We start from the raw sequence: 19,683 nt of genomic DNA, 5'->3' as shown, positions 1-19,683 counted from the left end.
CACTTTATTGATTGTTCTTTTTTTCTCTATAAACTGCTGTTAAAATTATGTTATTATGTATGTATGAAAACTATCTTAAAAATCATGCAACTTTACAGAATGAAGTAGCAGAATTACAAATTTATATTAGGTACAGGGTGTAATTAAATTCGTGCGTGATAATTTGAACTAAGGTACTTGTGTATACGTAATATATGTAATTCTGTTGCTGTATTCTTCGAGAATTCCTTAATGTTCACTGTATCTATGACTAATGACTAGTTTGAAACAAAGTCAAGGTTTTATTATACTTAGCTGTAAACTGGGACCATGTAATTAGATGTAAGGAATGCTTCGAGTGCCTAGAGAGCCCACTTAAGATTATTGTGTTCGTCAGTTATTTACGGAATTAGATAACGCACAAAACATAGAATAATTTTAGTACATTCTAGTATTTGCTGCTGCCCACTGATTTTTAACTCTATTGTCTTTATAATTGGGTTCAATACTGCAAATATTAGACTGATACATAGTGTATACCTGTTCGAAACTAAGCTGTTCCTATAACACAAAAATTCTAGTCATATTTTCGTGAGAGTTTTTAAATTTAAGTTCGAACCCACCAACGATGCAAGTTACAACTAACTGTGGTGCCTTGTAATTGTACGAACAATAATAAATAAGTTTATTTGTGTATTAAACGTGTTTTATTAGAATTTTTTTATCTTATTCGGATTTTCCTAATCATAAAGCCTACTTCCTGTGTTACCTTTTATTAAAAATCTGTTTGACGTTAACTGTCACTCTAAACGTCAAAATCGCATTCTCGATATTCTTTTATTAGTTTCTTTTTTCTGTTATTGGATTTATACGAATTGGTGTGGTTTATCTTTCTGGTCTACTTGAATTCATAGCGTTATAAATTAGCAATCAATAACAGATTGCTTGTAAACGAGTGTTTCCATTTAAAAAAGGCCGTTAATAAAGAAAAAGAAAGTGTTAAATGCAGCTGAGCATGCAACACCTACATTTCACTAGTTTGCATCTAAAGTGCAGTTTCTCTGGGGCATAATTAGATTAGCAGACAGACGGTTGTATTTAGATAAACTGGAATCAACTATTGAAATTGTTTTAACTAGGTTACCTATTTCTATGTACTCTAAACTATGTAAGTATTCTGTTGACTTTCTTTGGTTGAGTGGTAACGGACGCTACCGTGCAAGATGTTTGTTTTTCGATTCCAGGGTTAGATAGGACGACCCGAAACTGCGGACTGCCTAAAGGGTTACCGGGGCTCCGGCTCGAAAAGCTGGAGTATGAACAGGGTGGTTTTTAGTCAGTAAGAGTTTAAGACTCCCTCTTGCCTCGCCCAAGGCGACAACAGTCATTAGATGATTTTTCCCCCTCAATTAAAAAGAAGTGTTGGATAGGACAGTCATGGATTATTTTTCGATTTTCAGAAATCTAGTGGTAACGTCTAGTATTTTATGGGCTTATAGTAATAAACCCGGAACCTTGTAACTTCCGAAAGCTTACTAAATAAAACAGACACGTAATGCGATATTTTTTATTAAAATTCACTTTTAGTTCTAGTTACTATAGCAAAATTTAACTATGGCAATAAATTGTAGTATTAAAACTAGAACCACGTTTGATTTTCCACTTTTTCTTGACTTAATCTATTTGGCACGTTAATGAATCTGGACAGGGAGCGGACGGCAGCATATAATTCCTTGCCGGTATCTTCTATTTCACCTGGTGGTATGAGAAACCCTAGTTCTCCTTTGTCTCTGCTCTCGATGACGTAGGCATGTGTCACTCCATTCGCGTATGCCCAATCCACAAAGGTGCCAGTAGCTGGATACACTAGATGGTACGTTGCTCCGTATGTGTAGTTTTGTTTGGTGGTTTTGAATATTGACTGAAAATAAATTATTAAGTGGTTTCTTCAATAGTGTTCGTTTCAAAAGTGCCTAATTTAGGTATAATTGAAATAAATGCTTTGACTTCTGTAAGTATGTACGTAAGACTCGCAGACATAGCCTAAAGGAGCAGTAAACTAAATGGCAGTGTCGGTTGAGGATAGTTCGCTCCAGCCAGGTGGAGTCACAATATCCACAAAGAGGCTGACTGTTGTTGAAAAGAGCTAAAGTTCTACAAGTTCTACAAGGATTAGGTATATCTTATTATAACTTTCGTGAGACATACTAAATTAATTATTATGTTATTGCCTCTAGCATGGCTTGAAACCAGTCGAGGTCCTTTTCAAACCGTTACGTGAGTAAGACGATATAACATAATAATTAATTAAGGATTATATCGTTTAAATCCAGTTCATGTTGGTACTCACAGTTCGCATTTTAGAAGCGACCGCCTTATGCATATCTCGGTCATGTGTGGGAGCCGTCCTTGCACTCCAAGGATACAGAATCAGTTTCCCGTACGCATGCAGATCAACTAATGCAATGGGTTTCCGTTCCAAAGATAATATTAAATCCTGGAACAAAATAATTTAAAAGAGGGGGATTGAGAAAGAACTTAATAAGAGCTAATAATATGATAGTTCTAACTCTCTAGAATTCTACCTAGGCTTATCCTTACTACATAAGTTAACTTAACCGCTATGGTCGCAGAGGTTAAGTTAACATCGTTCTTGAGGAATCAGTCAATTTATTAGACATCAGACAGTTACCTACTAAAACTTACTCGTAACGCTATTGATTCTGCTTCAGAAAATGGGTGTGGCCCAGAATACGTAGTTTTGCACTCACTGTGCTGTGTTATACCGGGAATGCGCCAGTCGGTCCTACAACAAAAATATATGTTATTTGGACATTACAAACATCATGAATAACTGCGGGATAATAGATAGACCTCCTCTACATAAGAGGGCTTGAAACGCTCGAGAGGCCGTTTTTTAAAGTTGGAAAAATCATCCAATGTCTTCCTGACTAAAACCACCTCGTTCCTACTCCTGCTTTTCAAGCCGGAGCCCCAGTAAACCCGCTAGGTAATCCGCAGCTCCGGATCAGGGCTTGAGAGACGTACGTTTATATTTATGAATGTCTATGAGAACATCTACGATGAAATAAAAATGGTATTAGATGTAGAGTACTCACTCAAAGTTCCTGTTAACATCAACGCCGGTACAGTTCACAAACCTCCGTCGATTCTTACGCCACAGCCTGTCCACACCGTGGGTGTATGCGTATCCATCTGGGTTTACTACAGGAATTATTAACCTGAAAGCCATTTCATTATGATATGAACCTATTCTAGGCCATGGTCAATCTCACCTTCCGTGATAAAAAATAGTATAAGTAGTCGAGTCATTAGTCTAAGCCTACTTGGAAAATGTTTACAATGCGGCACGGGTGTGTTTAAATGGGCCTGGATTTTCATAAATGGGCCCATTCTAGCCTGTCCTCCAATCCGGAAATATATCATTAGGTACGAGGGGTGTGCCTCTAGGAGGGTGAAAATTTGGCTTTTACTACATAAAATCTACAAGCTAAATCTTGTAGATTTTATGGTAATGCAATATTTTCATGTGATGAATATTTCATAGACTCCTGGACTTTGTAAGCGCCAATGGCTTTTATGGTTGATCTTCACTGTAAATTGTAATTGGCAGGTTCTGCGATTAAGACCATCCGAAGCAGAGCCTTGACTCACCGTCATACTCAGAGTCATTTAATGGTTACTTTACCCAGTCCTTAGCAACAGTTTTCGGAACAAAATCGTTACTAAGGAATAGTTTAAGTAATCATAAAATGTCTCTGAATATGGCAGTAAGATGTTATTGGTTAAAAAAAGATGTGTAGCTGGTGTTCTGCCTTTATTTATCTACCTACTCAGTTCTTACTTACCAATTTTTGTTTTTCATATAATTCTTTTGTGTATCAAATTTAGTGACAATATTGTGCAATATGTACAGGGCAGATGTCACAGAGATCCACTCACGCGCATGCTGTCCTCCTGTTATTAAAATTATTTTGTTTCTGGGATTACCGTTTGTAATGTTGATCATCTAAAACGTTGAAAATCAATATTTAAAGTAGTTTACTATCCCTATGAAAATAAATAGAACCTATGACATTGCTACCTATGTAGGTACGCTTTACAATTTTCAACTTTATTGTTGAAACGTAAGGCTGAAAATCTATTGAAGTAAGGTAAACTGCAGTATTTCAAATAGGTGCGCCTGATATTGAGAAAGATAGTAAAAACTAAAAACCTTGTTTTCCATGTCACGATACTTCAATAAACCTTGATTTTATTAATGAAACGTTAGGCCCTGACATGGGGAGAAAGCCCGCATTAGATAGCAACTTTGTCGGTTTTTATCTGAACCAATAACATAGGTAGGTAAATATGTAATGTTTATTTACATATGAATCTAAGTAATCATAGATAATTTTAATCTAGTAATGGATATCGATTGTCTCATTGTCATTGCCAGCACTAGTGGTGGGCAAATGTTCTTATTGAAGGCCAGAAACTTGAATGTATTTCAGAGGTGAAAATTCATGACTCTTACACCTTCTCCATTAATATACTTAAGTCTAGCATATAGAATTGCTTAGGTATAGCATTGCATTGCATATAAAAGTTCATGAAATTTGTAGGTAGGTACCATAGGTAGAGCTAGCTCTGATTAGAGGACTCGGTGCCCTTTATTTGATGCTGAAGGTGGCCACCGGGGTGGTTTTGGTGAGGTAAAAATTTGCGCCTATTGAAGGTTTCCCCGTCATCAAAAAAAATACCCATAGGTAGGTAGGCACTTGGTAGACAGTTATTTATCGTAGTTTAAGTATACCTATACCCATACCTACTATACAAGTGTACTATATACCTACTTACGTGTATTGTTCTGTTCTCGACGGTACGGCCAATAGATTGCACTCTACATATCGATGAATAGTCTTCAGCCAAGAAATTGTAATATTCCTCTATTATATTTAACGTAGGATACTTCTTCCAGCTTAGTCGGTGACCTGCAGTTTGTAAGACATGGAAACTAGAGAACCTTTTCTATGAACATTTGAACCTACCGGTAAAGGGAAGGTTGTGTAACTTCGACCGTTGGCAAACACGGGTTCCATTCTCGAAGATTCTCGCATGGAGTCTATATAGTGTAGTCATCTGGCGAGTCTTGGTGTGCCAATAAATATGCTGATTAGTTATGAGGTACCTTTTTTTGAGGGGAAAATATCATCCTATGGCTTCTCCCGCCTTTGGATAGGCGGGGGGGGGATATGGGGGTGTCAGACTTACTGATCCTGCTTTGAGCCGGAACCCCGATAACCTGTTACGTTGTCCACAGCTCCGACTTATGATTTATGAGGTACCAACGTATGGCGAGATGTCATGAGAATTTGCACAGCAGTCGTGCTTGCTATTCGATAGATAATAGACCGAGGAAATAGTTGAACGTAGTGTTTCTTATAACCAAGTTTTAGCTACCTACTTACCGTCTCTGAGCGAGGTTTCCGTCCACAGCGCAGGCATGGCTGGTTCGGTGTCGATGCGCCGCTGTACGTCCATGATGAGCACCGTATGGTTCAGTTTGCGAGCCAGCAATTGACGCTGCACCTCTACTTTGTGCTCGGCTCCCACCATGAAGTCCGCTTTCGTCGGAGTTAAACTCCATATTGATATATCTGGTGTTACATTAAAGTTTGTTGAAAGTTAGTAGGTACGGTAGCTTTTTGAATAGGTACCTACCTACCAGGGAATTAAACCTGGGACACGCTTATCAGTTAACACGCCAGCCCTAATGCACAAGTCACTGCTAGTCTGTTACAGTAGCAAATGCTAAATGCACTTTGTATTGAAATATTTAATCGACTTAAAAAATGAGTTTTTATATTTTTCTTATAGTCAACTAATAGGTAACGTATTTGGCAGTAATCCGGGGATATATTGTATAAGGTATGTACAATAATAATGTACTAGTGTTAAACTCAGCAGTTGGTCTGATAAGCCGTGTTGCTTACAAATTAGTTTTTGCTGCGCCGACGTTACTATAGCTAACTTTCTAAACCTTAGAAAATATTATCGAGACAATGTCTTATGTAGCATAGTCTAATCTATTACTCCAGATTCTTTTTTTATGTTAAATGGGCCGACGTTTGGCCGCTATCTCGCCTGATGGTAGGTAAGTGATGATGCGGTCTACGGTGGAGCACGTCTGCCCATAAGCAACCTATTCACTCGGGCTTTGAAGACACCCAGGTTATACTATCATTAAATGAAAAATAATGTCTGTACTGACCTTCGTAAATACTAAAAAATAATTGCAATTTTAATCAACTATTCTAGTGGCAGATAGGTAGGTACAAAGGAACGAAATATCGCATTGGAACTAGTCTGTTTATTATATTTCAGTTTCAAGCTTTTCTGGTGTAAATGTACAATATAAAAGGTATAATAAAATGTAGATACAATATTAAATTTAATAAGATATACTTACCTAGGTATGTTAATCTAGATATCAATACGAGTGCAGACACAAGCCACATAAATATTTTTTTAAATCATAGACATCTCATTCGCACCTCATACTTAAGCAACCACTAATAAACTGATGAAGCCTTTCCCTATACAACTTATTATACTCTTTGATGAAGCCTATTTCTGTCGTTGAGTGAGAAACATTAGAAATTGCCTTACATAAAAAGACAAACATTAACTGGATTCTATTTTGATTCCGTAACACTTGATTATCACTTTTGTTGGCCATAATAATATCAAAACGAATTTATCAAGATTATATACAATAAGAAATGTATTCACGGACAATTTACATGATTAATTTTGAAGAAATGACAGTGACAGCTGTAATATGAAAACACAAATTTAATAAATATCTGAAAGAAATACCTAAAAAAAATATGAGTAAATATTGAATCAGGGACTACATTAACTTGTTGACAAGAGCAGGAGCAAGAAGCGCACCCTTACTATCTCCGGACTCGTTATACAACTCCGCCACATCATCGCCAGAATCCATAAGATCATCAGTTACAGCAGTTGTGTCGAGCTCAAGCGATAACTATATTTCTCTACCGACGTCGCCAGCACCAGTACGTCGGCTGGAGAAAGACCGGTCGCCGATGAGCTTGGGAGCAAGGGGCCAACCTCCGGGACGGATCTCCGCTTCCGGAGGTTGTATACGACACATAAAATTGACTCAATTCATGCATGAGAACGCCATGCGCTCATACTACGGTGTTAGAGGGAGGATCAAACCTCACTGCGTATCGTGACAGGATGTCAGTCTGTCTCAGGTGCTTGGGCCATCCGTCTACTTCTCGGTTCAATGACTGTCAGATCAGGTGTGGGTCATCCAACGCAGTCGCAAATTGAATGATGCTGCAGTTGTTCGGCTGCATATGGAAGTGCTACAAACGTGTCGTCTCCACCCTACTACAGTCAGTGACACGGTGACATCTGCTGTTCTACCTAGTTCACTTGTCGCTGGAGTTGAGGAGCATAAGGCTGAAGTACTCATTGCAATGAAATACTGCTTTGGATGATGCAATCCAGTTGTATAGATTTGCTCCGAGTGAATTAAGGACACACCCTGGATTCGCGGCTTCAAAAGTACCAACGGAGACCTCTGCAATACACATTCGATTCTGTTGTACTGTGGCGCAATTGCAGCTGGGATCGGTCTATCTTCACGGACAGGACTATTGTTGCCCAATAAGTGGCTGATATAGAGGTGGTAGACCGACTAGAGCGCCGTACTACGATAACCAATGTCGCTACTCCTCATTACGAGGACCTCGTGAAAGCTGAGAAAGACAAACAAATAAAGTATCCGGACTTGGCTCACGCGGTTATCGAAATATGGAATGCGAATTCGACTATCGTTTTGTTGGACAATGGGTTAATTTTTTCTGTATATTATAAATGTAATTTGAGTATTTAAATAAATAATATAATTATAGAACATATATTTTTTTCAAATACTGGCATTTTGTCTTAAAGAAAAGTATTCAGGTAATATATATGGGAATGTGTAACCTTGGTTGTCGCCGAGCCGTTTGATGAAGACTACATCGTCCGTCCCCCTCAGTTCGGTCTGCCACACTTGAGCTCCTTCGTACGACACCTTTTGTGCAGACGACCCATAGATTGCTGAATAGAACAATGGAATCAATATAACAATCTACTAAACGAATATATTCTCTAACGTTTTCACTCACCTACAGAGAAGAAAATCCAATACACATTTACAAAAGGCATTTCATTTCAATTTATTACAACTGAATGTTATTGAACATTTTTATTACTGATAAAAGTTTTATCGATCGTGTCGGTCCTGGCAGTTGGCTTTGTGAAAATGTATTATATTCGATTTACATAAATAATACCCAAAGATGATGCAAGTTATATATGTTTATTAACATTACTATATACAATCATTGTAATTTGAAAATAGAAACATTTCATTTTGAAACTCACATAAATTTATTATAAATGTGACAATTATTAAAACATTAGGCTTGGTGTTACACATTATTGCTACCAACAGTACCAACAAACTATGTTATTCCATTCTGTGGCATATAAATAAAATAAATGCCACCAAACATTAAGCTGTTGCAACACAAGTCATCGCATTACTCCATATAACATTGGGTCTCTAATAAGTATCACAATTAATTCACTTATTATAAATAAATTATAAAATCGTCAACTCAGCGTCTATTCTCAATTATTTCAGTGTAAAAACAATGTCAAAAACGATTCACTATTAAATCTGATCACATGGTCCATTGTGCATAAAAACGCAAACTATGCTTTTACCAAATGTTTTCTTATTATTATCATCACGATAGACACAATCATCACCAATTAATTGTCAATGGAAATGACACATTAGTCTATTTATTATGTCTTCTAATGAAAGTACATAGTTTTTTTTAAAGAATACACTTTATATGCTAATAAATAAGCATCTCACATGTTTTGGAAATGAGTGATTAGACACGGAACCAGCGTTTCACCTCATAATTGGACATTAATGATCACTCACAATAATTCATCAATAACAATTTCGAGTCAACGAAATGGCCGTAAGGCTACATAGATACGATAGCGTTTCACAAGTTCACTAGTTCATATTAAAGTAGCGTGTTCTGTATGTGAAGCGCGCGCTCCTGCGCTAGTCGGCGTCCCCGTTGGGCACGGTGAGCGGCTCCTCGTCCTCGTTGTAGTCCAGCGACAGCACCGAAGCGCGCCTCCTTTTGCCGGGCGGCGTGTCGCTGCAGTCGCTGCCCGAGTACGTGCGCTTCTCGGGCGAGGCGGCGCGCGACGCCGTGCGCGTGCCGTTCACTGTGGCGTGCGACGCGCGCAGCTCCTGCTGCAGGAACAGCACCGTACTCTGCATGCCCTCCACATCCTCGTCCAACTCTTGCAGAAACTCGTCGAGTTCTGGAATCATAGATTGACATGTTAAAATACATTTATAAAACAATATTTGTTTATGTCATGCATTACTTGTATGCAGTGGCACACACCTGATTGTGATTTTTTAACTTCTTCGCTAAAGCTTTTCTGTAGTGCTAGATCGCCTTCTAACTTAGCTATTCGCCCACTTGAAGTCATACGTCCGAGGTCTTCGTTTTCTTGGTGCAACAGCCTGCATTTTGCCATAAGTTTTTTGCCAGTGTTAGAGTCTGGTGTGAATTTCCATGCAGACAATTCATTCTGAGTCTCTTCTAATCTCGCTTTAGTTGATGTGAGTTCTTGTTTTAACCTTAAAATTAGTACATTGACTGCTGGATCTAATAGGGTCGGCCGTCCATTGAGACTCGCATGGGAAGACTTTAATTCCGTAATTTGACTCTGTAAATGAAAATAATTTCAATTACTATCGGATATTTGCATGATATTTTACCAAAAATTAGTCAGTTAGCTACCTAAATGCAGTGAGTACTTACAACATAATCTTGTATCTCTTGCTCTTTAGCTGCAAGCCGTCTAACTAACACCTTCTCTCTATGTTGGGACTCAGCATACTGCTGTTTTATTCTATCTTCTACCTCTTTCGCCTTTTCCAGGCTTCCTGTAGACACCAATCATATAATTAATACCTAGTATATGGCTGTATTGCACAACATAATGGTTGTTCACATTGTATTATTCCTGCAATCATACAGTTTGTTACGGACATTGTTTAATGTCACATTTGATATCAGTGAACCCACTTTAAATGCATAACATTTTGTATGTCATGTGATGATAATTTTATACTCCACAACTGATAAGATAAGAGGTTATCTAAAAGTAGTAATATTGTGGACAATATGTTATGCACTTTATGTGGTTTATTTTGTTGATTACAATATTCAAATCGACAACACCTTAACTAAAGTACAAACAACAATAATGATAAAAATTCAAGTAATTGTTATATTGAAGACAATTTAAACCAACATATTTTTTGGTGAATGTGACTGGAATGGAAATGTTATCTGTTGAAAGGCATGGGCCTAATTTCAACAAGAGCTAAACCAAGAAAGATTAGGAAAGAAGAACTGGACTGGACAATAGATTTTAAATAAATAAATAAACTAATTTCAGTATGGAATTTCACATTAGTTCAAGAAGACAATAATAAAAGCAAGTTTCGAAAACACAAAAATCCAGGAAGTAACTAGGAAGACAATTGGGTGTATAGGAAAAAAGAATCAAGGATTTCTTTCTTAAAATGAAATCTCTGCATTATGAAATTTTGTTGGTTGTAAGCCAACTTTACCTCTAGTTTCAAACAGACCTTTTATCATCTGCAATTTGAAACAGAAAGCTGCAGAAATTGTGGACACATTTTTAGCTAAATATCGCTAAGAATCTATTATGTAATTCTAACCACATACTAAACCTTTTTCAGTGACTTTAGACCTCATTCCACAGGAAAGGTTGTAAGATAAATAAAATATTTTGCAATAACATCTTTCCTTAGACTCAATTTTTTAAATGTATCTATTGTAATAATTTGATAGTGGTCACAGTTAACAAACAAACACATTTCTATTAAATTAAGTACAACATTTCTTCCAGTATAAGAATATTTTAGAATATATTTTTACACATAAAACATAAGCTAAAATATTCTATTTTATTTTCAATCTTCGTAAATTATTATTTTTCTATTAACCAAATTAGTCTAAAATATTATCAAACATCATTCAGGCCCGATTTTTCTATCAACAGATAATTTTTATTCCGAGAATAAAATCAATACCTGTCAGTTTTTGTATGAAAAACTGTTAAGTATTTGATGTTATTCCTCTAATAAGCTGTTAGAAAAATCAGCCATTAGTGTCATAGTAAATGTTATTGTCTGTCTAATTCTTGTAGCAGACATTTTGGGTAGTGTTAGAGAGCCATTACATGTACCTGCTAAATAATTAAAATGTGAAACTTACAATTTTCTACACAATTCTATCAAACACACATTGCAAATATTTTATTAGTTTATTACATGAAATATTTCAAAGATATTAAAAATTCTAAAATAAATCATGTTTGTAGATATCATAATAGCCAATTAAATATTAATTAGTACATCCACCGAATGTTTGCTTTCAATTAAGTATATTTATACAAAAAATCTTATAACTTGCTTTTGTATAAATAGCTATTTAACTATTCAGAATATGAACTACACAAATATGATTTAGCACTCAATATTAAAAACAAAAAATGTTTTAAGACTTTTAGGCAGTCTTGTAGATAGAACTGAAGTAGGAAATGAAAAATGTTAGTCATAATGGCTAATAAGCTATGAACATGGTTTAGTTTATACTTATTTATGAGATACATGCAATGACTCACAAGCCAGGCAGCAGTATAGACTATAGAGTATTAGTTCAAAGCTGGCAAGAGAAACAGAATGTTTTATATATTATGAACAGTATGAAGCAGACTACATGTGACAAGCTTAAATGTATAATAAACTTGCATGTTTATTTCTTGTTTACCTTTTTCTAAATAACTCCTATAATTGTTTGACATATTATCTTATCTTCCGCTGTCAAATTACAAGAGCATGATAAATATTTGTAAAATAATTTTATCACAGCTCTAGATTTAAGACAGCAACTTATATTACATTTTTTTTGTTATTAACACTACTTAACACAATAATTCATAAGTAACAATTAACAATACTCGAAGACAAAAGATAAATTAAGCAAATACAAAATAATATCTTAACTATACAGCAAAAGAAGTGATGAAAACATATTTACTTTTTCATGCGAGCATAGACCGGACCACTCGGCAGGCTCGGTTACCGAGGGTAGCGCAACATCACTGAACATGGACACAGCTCCAGGATCATCTGGAGACATCACACGGCTCTCTGCCGATAATTGCACTTCCACTAAACACTCCACTGGCACCTCTCTTACACGGGATAACACCATTTCTTCGTCTTCACCTTTTATAACTTAAAGCACCTAAATACACCCGTACACCATTCCGTTTTATAACTAAACAATTTTTATTATCACAGTAACATTTCAATATGTCATAACAGTATCACTAGTTAATTTTTAGTTAAAGTATTGTCGATATAGAGATAACAAAACAACTCGCGGGTCGAGCGTCGTAACGTCGCCGACCTGACGCTACCAAGCCGATGTAACTTTCTTAAATACCTTCCAACTGTTTGTTCAACGTTTCAAGATGGTCTATGTACAAGTCCTGGTTTCTCCACGCGGCGCGGAGCGAGTCTGCCGCGGCGGCGTCGAGCTGGAGCGGGGTCATTAACACGCGGGCTATGCTCGAGCCTCCGCCACCTGCTCCCACATCACACGACGCCTCGCCATGCCGCTCGGTCTCCTCGGACATTTCACTCTTACTAATACGTACTTTAAGAGTCCCTTTTCAACTGCAAGGAAACAAATAAAGTTAATCCTACAAAGAGATTAATTTGCATTTCTCCGCCGTTATCAAAAACCTGTCGTAACGTAAACTGTGAGTATCAACAAGTGGTCGGGATACTTACGGTTTCTACGAATAATACTTAAGTTTTCTTTAAATTAGAAATAACTATTATATACACTAACTATCACACACTAAAAACTATTTCTAATATTTTACGAGGTCATCAAACGAAACAAGACAGACGCCATTTTATCACATACCATTAAAGTGTGACCAACTTTTTCAATCAAGCGTAGAAAATGTACAAATCTGAAATAATTTTGTTTTATTGTTAAAAGATTTTAAGTTTTGCTAGCTTTAAATTATTTTAAAGGCAGTATATCTCCTGATTGTTTAAACAAAATAAAAATTACAAAAGGGGATAGAACTATTCAATTTTAATTTTTCTTTGGCAACATTAATAGAGATGACCTACAACGAAGTTGTAATTACGGTTTTTCAATGGTACAATTATTTTACGGTTTTAAAAACCAAAACGAAAAGTTTCTTTTATATTTAATCCTTAATTTAAAATATATGAAACAGTAATTTTATTGTTCTAATAAATGAAAGATTAAAAATTCAGCTAAATATTGAGTCGATATTTTGCTTCTATAGCCATAGACAACAGTGTTCATGTTGTTTGACATTGACATGACTGTCAGTATTGGCGACTGGCGGGAAATTCTAATTGCGAATATTTGAGATTGCTTTTTGTTAAATTATTAGTGTACTTACTCAACGCAATAAAATCTTAAATACCTAACCAGTAATTTTGAAAGACTAGGGAGTGTGGGATTTTTACGTGCAATTATTAAATATAATAAATACCTAATCATATTATTTAGTGACCAGGCATTTTGTTAGGTATCTCAAAATTGTTCAATGAATAAATAATGAATTCCGATATTTGCGATTGTAGTACCTAAATGGTCGTAGAACCAAGCTAGCACCATTATTACCTACCTCTATTTTTAGTATTCTCGCAAGAAAATTAGAGATATGTTGGCATCATCAAATTCATATGGAAATGTAATCTTGAAAATGCGCACTTTTTTAGTTTAGTCATAATTTTTTTTCCGCCCGCTCTGGGTGAAGCGGAAGGAAATGTCAGACTCTAAGTACTCTAACTGACACTGACTTTTTTAAACATCTAAACACACATTAAACACACATTAATTTAAACTCTAGGATTTTATCCTGTGTAGTGGATGCATTTACAAACATACAAGTTTATATGCACATGACACCCAGACCCGAAATAATAATTTGTAGATCACTCAAAAAGTTGTCTGCGGGAATCGAACCCGTTACACGTTTCACGACAGCCAGTTGCTCAGTCACTTCGCCAAACTTGCAGTCATGATTATAAAAAACACTAACCCTGAAAAAAATATGCACTTCGGTCTCATGTTTCGAACTATTAAGCGTGAATAAAACAAAACCTGTTTAATTTTTAATTTAATATTTTATTACTTAATCAATTAATTTAACAATTAACATCTAATTAATGTTTAACATTAATTTAGTTGGAATTTCTTATGAACTAGAAATAGAGATGTGTCGACTATCCGGCCAATTTTGTGGATACCTACTAGGTACCTATGTATACAGTTGGCTAAGTTGTCATTGTTTAGAATATTCATAGAAATAATCATTTAGGTAGGTAGTACTTAACTTTACGTGATTTATTAGATCACTTCGAATAGCGGTAGAAAGAAGATGGCATATATGTGTATATGCTACGAAGGATATGTGATTGCTTTACGAGTTTGATTATGTTATAAGGAATCTTAAGAGTAAATAGTTGCAGTAATGGCAAACTGAAAAGAATCTCTAATTTGCACAAGAATTGTAAGACATATACATTTGTGTCATAAAAAATATCTATTAAACACTGGCGAGACATAGTCGGCACATTTCTAATTAAATTATGAATCATAAAACAGATCATTTAAGTATATCACAATATATACAACATAATGTTCTTGTTCACAATCGGAACGGAATATCAATATGGTCTCCACACTTCTTGGTTGGCCGCACCATACAGGCCATGTTTCACTTCGTCGGTGCCTTCACAGCTTTGGACCATACCACTGGCCTCGCCAGTTCCCTGTAGCTCCGTGGTTATAGAGATGCCTCCGTCGATGTCGCTGATTTTAATTTCGCTGGGAAAACATTGTTCTAAGTTGTGTTTATCCCCAGAACTGTGTAGATGGACATGTATTTGGTTTTGGTTGACTGTTGAGTAAAGGTTCGGGAGGATCATCTGCGGGTTGTACGGCGCGTGCGATTGTATGCAGGTTGGATTGTTGTTTATGCTATTGTACTGATAGTTATTGTAGTTGTAGGTGTTGTTTGGCCAGGAGTTGTAGTAGTTGGAATCGTATCGCTGCGTCGCCATCGCTGGAGGTGAGTTGAGTTCGGTGAGCGCAGCGCCTGTGCTGCTTGGACTGCCTTTCACGAAACCTGTCGTGGTTGGTTGGAAGCCAGTGTACTCTGCGTGGCCAAGCGGGATTTCTGGTAACACTGCGAAAGATAGAAAATGACCAAAATTAATAAATAGATAATTAAAATAATCCATATGGGTTTCGTAATCACAGGACCTGCATATGCAAACAAATGCATAAATAACATATTTTTTTAATTTTTCCTTTATTTAGCTAATTGAAATAATGAGGTGCGAAGGATTCTAGTTCATAATAATTGAATAATACAAGAATTATAGGTATGTGGTAGTTCGGTCCCTATCATGTGGTCAACCGCTCCATTACGGCGGGTAACCACGGCTTGAATGGAGGAAGTCCGTTTATCAGTACCTATTTAATGTGTGACGCAAATTGTAACGGTGTTAGAAACACAATAACATTTAATTACCTGGATGTTTTGCCTGTAAAAGATACGTACAATGCGAACATAGGTTGGTAGGACCTTTATAATAGTGGCCTATTTGGGCTTACTTTCATTTGAAAGATAGGTACCTACCTACATAATTATAATCTATAAGCTTTGTAATCCTATAAAAAATCGCCATACATATCTAAGTATAGCACAGAATATCAGTTTTCAGCGATCTTCAGACTATATAGGTAAAGTTTTAAATGTAAATCTTTTTATTACATGAACAAGTCATCCTATTTGGTTGGTATATTATGTCATACTCTTCAAATGAGACAATATTACCTAATTACCTACGCGTTCAATCAATGCTAGAATGATTCACAACCCAACATTTTCATTTTCGTCAATGACTGAATTGCGTCTGATGACAAATGTATCACAATGGGTATAAATAAGTTAGAAAAAGAGGTCGGATATGTTGACTTGTAGTGGTAGAAGGTATAATCTTTATCAACTGTGGTTACTAGACTATTAGGTAAGTAGCTACATAGGAACCTAGACCTACAAATATGTTCGTCTGAATAATAAAAGAGGCTACGAGAACTTAGTTTGCTTTCTTTTCTGTGAGTAGTCACTTTATACTTTTTATTTCTATACTAATATTTTAAAGCTGAAGAGTTTGTTTGAAGTAGCTAGTATAGCTATAAATTATCTTATACCTCCATATATGTATATTGCCCTACAAATGAGAGTTTATAGGGAGCAATACAATAAAAAAAACTAATTTCAGACATTTTCAGTCGACCTCAAGTAACTGGGAAAATAAGAAATATCAATGAACTGATTTTCCAATTGTGGTCGTGATTGATTAGGAAAAGGTTAATTCAATATTGTTACCTATTTCCAATACCTGCCCATCTATCTATTCAATAAATAAGCAGGTATTATGAATGTGTGCTTAGCCTATACAGTAAAGTCACGACATGACATTGGTGCATTATTGTAGGTAATCTATTCTGATACGGACGTGGTGTCGGAGGTTAATATAATTTTATAAAATAAGGGAGAGAATAATTTTATAAAATAAGGGAATTTTAATACGAAAATATTGAATGGTAAGGATTATCTGTCGTACTCAGAGTCATTTAATGATTACTTAAACGATGGTAAGAAAGCGTTCGAGTTGCTGAATGGAACGTTAAAGACTTTTCGAAATTATATCAGTGTTATTATAGCTATATTCCATTCCATCCGTTTTCATTTTTGATAGGAATCAACTAAGTAATATAGGTGCCTGGCCTATAATACATATTTAAAAGTAGTAGTTTAAACTCTACACAGCTGTTCAGAATTGTGGTCCGTAGTTTCGTTAAGAGATGGCGTTAGCTGCTTAAAATTGTTTTCTAGTGCTATCGGATGCTTTATCAAACTTTTTTCTATTGTTTTGGTGCTTTTGTAATCTGGTTTAAAAAGTCTAATAGTCTAATTAGGTACTGTTTTGATGAGAGTCGTCCAATTGATCCAACCATCAAATAATTGGCAATGAAATTGGGATATCTATATACGTCTAAGTATCCTAGTAAATTGATACTGACATTTAATAGGAATATTCTCTCTTTTTAATATGGTTGATAATATAATTAGATATCTTACCTGCAGGTATGTGTATAGTGGGCTCTGGTTTATAATACGGTGGTTGTAGCGGCGCGTACGCAGGGTACATGGAAGCCGTCGAAGGGTACCCCGTGTTCCACTCGCTTGCTCCCAGGATATTCCCGCTGGTTTCTGTAAAGATTTAAATTATTTACTTAGATTTTAGATATAAATACAATAACCGAGACTTGTGGTTAGAAAGCTGAGACGTCCACTGGTACACAAAAACTCTACATTTTTTTTATATTTGATAGGTCCACGTTTGGCCGCTATCTCGCCTGGTGGTAAGTGATGATGCCGCCTACAATGAAGTACGTCTGCCCATGGACAATCTATTCACTCGGGCCTTGAAGACACCCAGGCTATACCCATCAGGAAACAGACTCCAGTAAAGAACTACTTCTACTCCTTAGAAGTTCGCACAAGGAAGCTTGAAAGGCTTCTTATATCTTCACGTATTGTAGTTGGGCCACAGAAATTAGAAGCTGACGCGTGAATTCCTGTATTTTTATGTATGTAATATGTACTTATTTATTTCTTTGATTTCTACGGTATTTAAATAGGGTACTCTGTCATTTAACTATGACCAAAACCATACATGTATAATTGTATAGGTATTGGTAAGTGTTTAGCAGTTTTGGACAAGTAAACGAGGAAAATACACTCATTTAATGTTTGTGTTACAAATAATACTATGATAGCCATATTTAACTGGAGGCTGTAGTTGATAGGAATATTGTTGCTACCAAATTAGGTTCCTAATATTTTGTTTACTGAGTGCCTAAGTTAAATTGCCACTGCCGTGTTGGGAATCAATCAAGATGGGATATCAATCTCTGGGAGAGGAAAATTATATTATTTTTCAGAAGGGTTTCAGAAACTTTTATCAGCCTTTAAAATAAGTAAAGTGTTAAGATATGGTTTCGTTAAAACCTTCGGTAAAAGTGACGAACTAAATTTCTTTCATACGTTCTCAAACTCTTGAAATAGTTCTACGTATTGTGAGTCATGTGCCCGAACGCACATTTAAGATCTAGAACGAGATATCAGGCGACCCCCAATTCTTAAGTTTCTTTAACATCACACGTAACACACGTGTCAAGTGAGTAAGATAGATACAATTTAATTTATCAGGACAGATTTCTTACATGTTCTTCAATTTCTTACAGGACAGATTTTTTACAGGGTTCAAAATCTTTAAAAGTTATTTTAGGTGAATTGTGGGCCATGCTGCACAAATCAGTTTTACACAAAATGACCAAACTACTTAATGTACGAAAAATATTTATTGTACCTACTTTAGCTTATATGAGTATCTACATATATGTATGTAGGTACTCATATAGTTATACATATACATATACAAGTTTACGTACTCATACAGTTATGGGTTTATGAGAAAGTGCCACCGGATATTTCTCAAAGATATTGTCTGCATTTACCGACAGGTGCCGGAACCATTTCGGTTCAAGGTTACCTATATTCTAGAGACACGCATTTCTCAACGATTACTCATACACTTATTGAAAGTGAAACAGAATTAATATTCCGCGCAAACGCTACGGACAATTATTTATCGCAGTAGAGCTGCCATTGATTAATTAATTGTACCGAGGTCTATGTACATAGTTTGTTTTTTAAGTGACTGTTTTTAAGAACTTAGTCTAATGGTTAAGAGTATGCTCTATGCCCGATACCATTTGTTGTTTTGTGATTGTGATAAAAATATAAGTACCGAGTACACAAAAAAGTAAGTTAAGTAAGTTGTTTGTAATCATGAGTGCAATCACGTGTTTAAATATCCTTCACTAATTATCAGTCACCTTAATGCAATTTCTAAATGACTAATGCTTCCTTCAAAATTTTAGTATCAGATTTTTTAGACATCGATTAAAAATACATTAATACATAAAAAGAAACCCATTTGATATCTTAGTATAATAAATGAAAAATCTCAAAAACTATTAAGTGATGCATATCACTGCAGCTAACGCCTAGCATTACGTATTTTATGATCAGTAATAAAGTACTACAGAATATAAACGATAGTGTATCATAACTTATTAATTATGTATGTCGCGTCTACGGAACTAGACGTAACGATTTGGGATTGCCAGCTGATTCATCGGTGGGTACCAACGAAAGTGAGGCCAGAGCTCTAACAATGCGAATTGGTGAAGTCAAGGTTTGTGACACCTGCCTTTTCGTACACAATCGGGTTTAGATTAGGTTATGTTTATTGTTTATGGGTCAGTTTGT

At 35.8% G+C, this 19,683-nt stretch overlaps 2 protein-coding genes across 3 annotated transcripts in view; both read right to left on the bottom strand.

Annotated features, from left to right (window-relative positions):
• Window positions 1-1,532: 1,532 nt before the first annotated feature.
• Window positions 1,533-13,175, bottom strand: LOC118271822 (carboxypeptidase A1). The gene is made up of 10 exons (XM_035588055.2): window positions 13,010-13,175; window positions 12,660-12,892; window positions 9,936-10,060; window positions 9,513-9,840; window positions 9,182-9,426; window positions 3,849-4,009; window positions 3,099-3,221; window positions 2,686-2,785; window positions 2,330-2,476; window positions 1,533-1,900 (listed from the first exon to the last, which is right to left on the bottom strand). The coding sequence occupies exons 2-10, from the start codon at window positions 12,850-12,852 to the stop codon at window positions 1,619-1,621; spliced, it is 1,704 nt and encodes a 567-aa protein (XP_035443948.2). The 5' UTR covers window positions 12,853-12,892; window positions 13,010-13,175; the 3' UTR covers window positions 1,533-1,618.
• A 1,200-nt stretch (window positions 13,176-14,375) lies between these two features.
• The window catches only part of LOC118271827 (protein lozenge), a 62,397-nt gene continuing 57,089 nt past the window's right edge, over window positions 14,376-19,683 (bottom strand). For both annotated transcript variants that reach the window (XM_035588062.2, XM_035588063.2), the window contains exons 5-6: window positions 17,425-17,556; window positions 14,376-15,459 (exon numbers count right to left, since the gene is read on the bottom strand). In XM_035588062.2, coding sequence (XP_035443955.2) covers window positions 14,939-15,459; window positions 17,425-17,556 — 653 coding nt within the window. In that variant the 3' untranslated portion in view covers window positions 14,376-14,938. The remainder of the gene's footprint in view (window positions 15,460-17,424; window positions 17,557-19,683) is intronic.

Source organism: Spodoptera frugiperda, chromosome 5 (genome assembly GCF_023101765.2).
Source record: "Spodoptera frugiperda isolate SF20-4 chromosome 5, AGI-APGP_CSIRO_Sfru_2.0, whole genome shotgun sequence".
Lineage (NCBI taxonomy): Eukaryota > Metazoa > Arthropoda > Insecta > Lepidoptera > Noctuidae > Spodoptera > Spodoptera frugiperda.
This window is presented reverse-complemented; position numbering and strand designations above follow the sequence as displayed.